At 44.4% G+C, this 5795-nt stretch overlaps 1 protein-coding gene across 1 annotated transcript; it reads left to right on the forward strand.

Moving 5' to 3' along the window:
- Positions 1 to 303: 303 nt before the first annotated feature.
- On the forward strand, positions 304 to 2116 carry LOC147992709 (uncharacterized). Its single transcript, XM_087531416.1, has 5 exons — positions 304 to 462; positions 617 to 770; positions 949 to 1020; positions 1580 to 1707; positions 1829 to 2116. Exons 2-5 carry the CDS (start codon positions 627 to 629, stop codon positions 1932 to 1934), a joined length of 450 nt encoding a protein of 149 aa, XP_087387542.1. The 5' UTR covers positions 304 to 462; positions 617 to 626; the 3' UTR covers positions 1935 to 2116.
- The last annotated feature ends 3679 nt before the right edge of the window (positions 2117 to 5795 follow it).

Raw genomic sequence — 5795 nt, forward strand, 5'->3', positions numbered from 1 at the left:
CGCTAGGGCCAGTACACCTCTTTTGCTAGCGGCTAGTGCTTCTTCGGTCTCGAAGAAGGCAAGATATAGCATTTTCGGTTAGAAGATGCCTATGTGTGTCTGTCTTTTCCAAATATAGTTTTTTATTTTTACTGGCAAAAAAAATATTTTTTCCTTAAGTGGATCCCAAAATATAGTTCTGCCAAAAATAGAAGGAGAGGACAAAAATATAACCTACCGAAATCTACACGGAGTGCAACCCAGTTGGGCCGAAACCTGCAAGAACAAGAACTCGGCAAGAACAAGGACTGCATTGGGCCGGGCCGGATCGAAGATTATAAGTTGGCGCACCGCACTCCCGACCACACCCACATCCACTTTCCCCGTCTGTCTTTCTTCTCGGCGGAGGCGGAGGCGGAGGCGGGGTCGGCAGGAAGGCGCGCGAGGAACCCTAGCCGCGCGAGGAACTTCCAGATCCCCAAGGTACGCTCACCGAAATCTACCGAAATCTACACAGAACTGCAATCCGATCGATGGCGTGTGTGCTGTGTGCCTATGGGGGGAGCCGATGCCGGCCGGTGGTGGTGATTCGTGACGGACTTGTCATCCTAATCCCTCCCTGACCAATTGTTGGCAGGCGGGCGACGATGGCGGCGGTTCGTTGCGCGGCGAGGAGGCTCGGTGGCTCCCTGCTCCAGCGGACGCAGGCGGCGGTCGCGGAGGAGGGACGCCTGCTCGCGCCAAGCAGGCTCATGCGCTGCCGCCACCTCTCCAGCCAGGTCTCCGGCGAGGTATATATCTTAACCAAAATTGACATCTTTTATTTTTTCTCATGATTTATATGTATCTCACTACATCAAGGGTCGATGTAGCCACCCATAATCCAATTCTGTGCAACCGAAACAGAAACGTCTATTTCCTGGTTGATCTGAGAATGACTTTTTACTCGTCCCTGCTGGCCTGCTCCAGCGATCGCAGGTGCCGGAGCGACTCCTCCTTGAGCCAGGCCGGATCATGCGCAACCGCCAGCTCGCCAACGAGGTACCTAAACCACCATAGTTGACATCTTTTATCTCATGATTTATCTGCTGAAATCCGATAATTGAATTCAGTGCAATCGGAACAACAGCATGCTTGTTTAATCTGACTTGAAGCTGTACTAACAACAGGACAGGATGCAAATCATATCATTAAGCAACCTTAGTTTTCCTGGCTGATCTGACTTGAAGCTGTACTAACAACAGGACAGTATGCAAATCATATCATTAAGCAACCTTAGTTTTCCTGGCTGATCTGATTTGAAGCATTATGACTTTTTGCTTATCCCTTAAGCAAATAATTAGTTCCAGCTCATCTTCTGCTTGATGCATGCCAGTACAGTATGATGATTATGTGACTTCATTTATCCATATACGGCAAGTATGATTCTGTGGCTAGTTGATACACATGCTGACATGCACCATGCATTCTGTACATATCCAACTGACAGACAAGACAGTATCCTTCTGCATTATTTACCGGTCGCACTCAGCGCTTACCTAAAATTGATGATGCAAATAAGTACATATCGTTTAAGCAATATCTATGTGTATCAATCCAGATATCCAAGAGACTACAGGAGCCGTCTGCCTTGGAATCTGAGGTCCAGTGCAGGATGGAGACACTTCGTGCCTCGTGGCATAAGTTGGACGAGCTTCACAAGGAAGCAGCACCAGATGCCTTTGATTTGTACGTACAATATACAAGATGCATTCAGATACAATAATTGATCGATTTCTTCTTCAATTCCTGTTTGTTTGACAGGAGTTGATACATATATCTTATTTGACCTACCTCTCTCTACCTGCAGGTATGTGAAGGCCTATGGAAATGCGGCTAAGGCTGTGGTCCGTGGAGCTGCCAAGGCGTTGTTTTGTTTCTGTATGATTAGTTCTGTTATTGTTGGTGACAAGTAGAAGCTCAGGCTGTTGCCAATGAAAACTAGTGAAGACAAGATGGAAAAATGAGAACCAAAGATGGCCCCAGCTTGTTTTAAGTTAAAATATGACCTCTGCAGTTTGGCTAGCTAGCACTTTGCTATGATATTGTGTGACATGGTAGCGTGTTATTATTTCTCTTATCTATCTTTTTTTTTGCATGGACATCTCTTATCTATCCATTTAAATCTTATCTATCGATTCAAGTATAGATTATGCATGAAACTGTAGCTTGATGCGAACATACTTGCATAGCTTGTATCGCCATTGGCATGCATTGTTGGTGTTATCTGCCTCGAAGTGATTGCAATCAACTTAGAAGTTATTCATGACAGATTCTAGTTGTGTTTCGTCTTGTACAGATCCTCTCACTTCATGACTGACCTGTTTTTTTTTGTCTCCACCTCCCTTCAACTAGCAGGCGGAAGCGCAGCGTGTCATCGCCTGCCTGTCCTGAAAAAAAAATCGTCTTTGTACAGTGTTTTTTGTTTTAATAGGAGAAATGGAGTTAGTGGGTTGGTAGAACTAGTGTCTTTGTTTCCTTTTTTAGATTCATGCAAGTCCTTCTATATTGTTTAATCTGCTTAGTTCTTTGCTCTGTTTTTTGTTTTACAGATTCTTTTTATTCATGCAAGTCCTTTTATAATTCTGTTTGTGGACCGGGCCAAATATTTGCTCCATGTTTGTGTATCAGAAGTACCTGTTTATCTCAAACAACTTTCTTTTTTTCATTTCTTTTTCTTATGAATGAATATGGATAATAGAAAGGGTGCGTAAAAAAAATAGATTTTTACAGGGTGAAAAAGCAACCTGAGATAACGAAGTATTTCACATCAATGCGTTGAAAATATTATGTGACTTTGGAAAGGACTGGGTTGCAAGAGTAGGAAATTGTTTTGTAGTCGAATTGTTGGTTGAGTTAATTCTGTCTGGCTAAAGACGTAGAGGAATACATACATATTTAACAAACCGACGGTTGAGTACATTGAAACATGCTGTAGATAGATGTAACATCCATACCTGAGAAGTCCTCAGTACAAGTGTGTGTGCGCGTTGGCGAAAACGTCTTACCCAATCTAGTGTGACGTGCTGCATGTTAAATAGGCAGGGTGCGAACCTGAGATCTGCATGTTAAATAGGCAGGGTGCGAACCTGAGATACAACAGAATATCCTATGCGCCTAGCTATCATAGAGAAATACTCAACCTCTTATGCGTCTTCAATACGTGTAAAAAACAATTATGTGTTTAACACCCTTCCTTAATCACAACTTGGTCAAGTTGAGATTACGTTTGAATTCTTCAAAACTCCGTACGGGCAATGCCTTTGTGAATCCATCTGCAACTTGATTTCTGGAATGCACAAACTGAATGTCAAGTTGCTTCTGAGCAATCCTTTCTCTGACAAAATGAAAATCAATTTCTATATGTTTTGTTCTAGCATGAAAGACTGGATTCGCAGAGAGATAGGTGGCACCAAGGTTGTTACACCATAGACATGGAGCTCGTGTGTTTTTCACACCAAGTTCTTTCAACATAGACTGAACACATATAATCTCTGTTGTAGCACTTGCTAATGCTTTGTACTCTGCCTCTGTGCTTGATATGGAGACAGTGGCTTGTTTTCGTGCACACCATGATATCAAGTTAGGTCCAAAGAATACAGCAAACCCACCAGCTGACCTCCTGTCATCCAAGCATCCTGCCCAATCTGAATCAGAGAATGCACTCACAAGTGTAGAGGGTGACTTGCTGAAATTTAGACCAATGCTCAAAGTATGTTTGACATATCTAACTATGCATTTTGCAGCAGTTAAATGAACAGTAGTGGGTGCATGAAGAAACTGACAAACTTTGTTAACTGCAAAGGAAATGTCAGGTCTAGTAAGAGTGAGATATTGTAATGCTCCCACCAAACTTCTGTATTTTGTGCTGTCCTCTTGATTCAAGAGTGTCCCTTGTGTGAGAAATAGTTTTTCTGAACTGGATATGGAGTAGGAGATGGCTTACAATCTTTCAAACCAGCTTTTTTTACCAGATCAGTTGCATACTTTTCTTGAGAGAAATGGAGTCCATCATTGTTTCTCTTTACCTCAATCCCAAAAAAGAAGCGCAAGTCTCCAAGATCCTTCAAGGCAAAGTCTGCACTCAAGTCCTTTAAGAGCCCTGTGATTGCTTCATCAGATGAGCTTGTCACAATAATATCATCAACATAGATGAGGACAAATATGCATGTGTTGGACTTGTTGTAAATAAACAATGAAGTGTCAGACTTGGAAGGGACAAAACCAAGTGCCTGCATCTTGTGACAGAGACGTGAATACCATTATGCCCTTGGAGCTTGCTTTAATCCATATAGTGCTTTATCAAGTTTGCACACATAAGATGGAGCACTATTACTTACAAACCCTGGAAGTTGCTTCATGTACACTTCCTCTTCCAGAACACCATGGAGGAACGCGTTCTGTACATCTAGTTGTCTAAGACTCCAGTCCCTAGAAACAGCAATAGACAGGACAAGAGAATGGTAGCAGCTTTTACAACTGGACTAAACGTGTCCTCATAGTCTATGACATATCTCTGTTTAAAGCCCTTTTCAACAAGTCTAGCTTTATAACGATCAATGGTTCCATCAGATTTTCTTTTAATCCTGAATACCCACTTGCAGTCAATCAAGTTTTTACCTTGCTGTGGAGGAACCAAATGCCATCTTTTATTTTTCTTCAATGCCATGTACTCTTCATTCATAGCTTTCTTCCATTGCGCATTACCAAGTGCTTCTTCAACCGTGTTTGGTTCACCTGGTTCTCCTATAGAACCGTATTTAACTATATGTTTGTAGTCCACAGGTTTCGTTACCCCTTTTTGTAGTCGTGTGCGCCGTGGTGATGACGCAGCCTCGTCCATAGCCATAGAAGATCCAGCCTCCTGTACAGGAGTTCCAGCTAGAGCCGATCCCGAGGAGGATCCCCTGGGTGCAGCAGCGCGGGCTGTCCCAGAGGGATCTTCTGCGGCTTGTGGCTGTATTGCATCGCCTGAGGAGGCTGCAGAGGATCCCAGCCTCTGGACCGGCCCATCATTGCGCAATGATGGCGAATCAGCACTAGTAGCCGCGCCAGGGCCCGCGTTGATGGAGCGAACCGGAACCCGCCACTTGTAGCACACCGGCTGGCCGCGGTAGCGCGCGTCATCCGAGCCATCCACGCGTCGCCAGTTGGCAGCAGGGGATTGGCGCGCCGCTGGGTCCGCGTCGCGACCACCGAGAGGCGACCTCTGCAGCCGCAGCCGCGCCTGCTGCGCTGGATCCCGAGGGAGATCCGCGTCTGCTGCAACAGATCCCGAGGAGGATCGGATTTGGAGATTTTGTCTCCTGTTTCTGAACACATGAAATAAGTGCCGAAATTTGCTCTTTCTTCTTCATTTTTTCGCCATTTTTTCCTGGTTCTGTCCCTATTTCATCAACACAAGGCTCATGCAACGTATCAGCGGGATTAGTCAACAAGTGATCATCAATATCGTTCCCCCCTTGATCACGACCGTGAGAGGTGAGGGCAAAAGAAGGATTTGTTTGCGAAGAAGCGCACCGGCGTTAGGATGAAGATCAACAAAGGGAAACTGTATTTCATCGAATACAACATCCCTAGAGACATAGACTCGACCCGTAGAGACCTCGAGACACTTGAAAACTTTGTGTTGGGAGCTATAGCCAAGGAACACACATTTGGTGGAACGAAACATGAGTTTACGTTTGTTGTAGGGACGAAGATTGGTAGTTTGGTTTTTCATGGAGAAGTCTTTCTAGTGTTGTTTCATTATTGATGGCACGATTAGGAAGGATGTT

The sequence above is a fragment of the Triticum urartu genome, chromosome 1A, assembly GCF_056163025.1.
Source record: "Triticum urartu cultivar PI428250 chromosome 1A, HENAU_Tu73, whole genome shotgun sequence".
Lineage (NCBI taxonomy): Eukaryota > Viridiplantae > Streptophyta > Magnoliopsida > Poales > Poaceae > Triticum > Triticum urartu.

Bases quoted from the DNA above. Each gene is read 5' to 3' on its own strand.
- LOC147992709 (XM_087531416.1), top strand. From the start codon at position 627: ATGGCGGCGGTTCGTTGCGCGGCGAGGAGGCTCGGTGGCTCCCTGCTC. The intron at 1,021-1,579 runs GTACCTAAACCA...GTATCAATCCAG, and splicing joins ACCGCCAGCTCGCCAACGAG to ATATCCAAGAGACTACAGGA. The intron at 1,708-1,828 runs GTACGTACAATA...CTCTACCTGCAG, and splicing joins GCACCAGATGCCTTTGATTT to GTATGTGAAGGCCTATGGAA.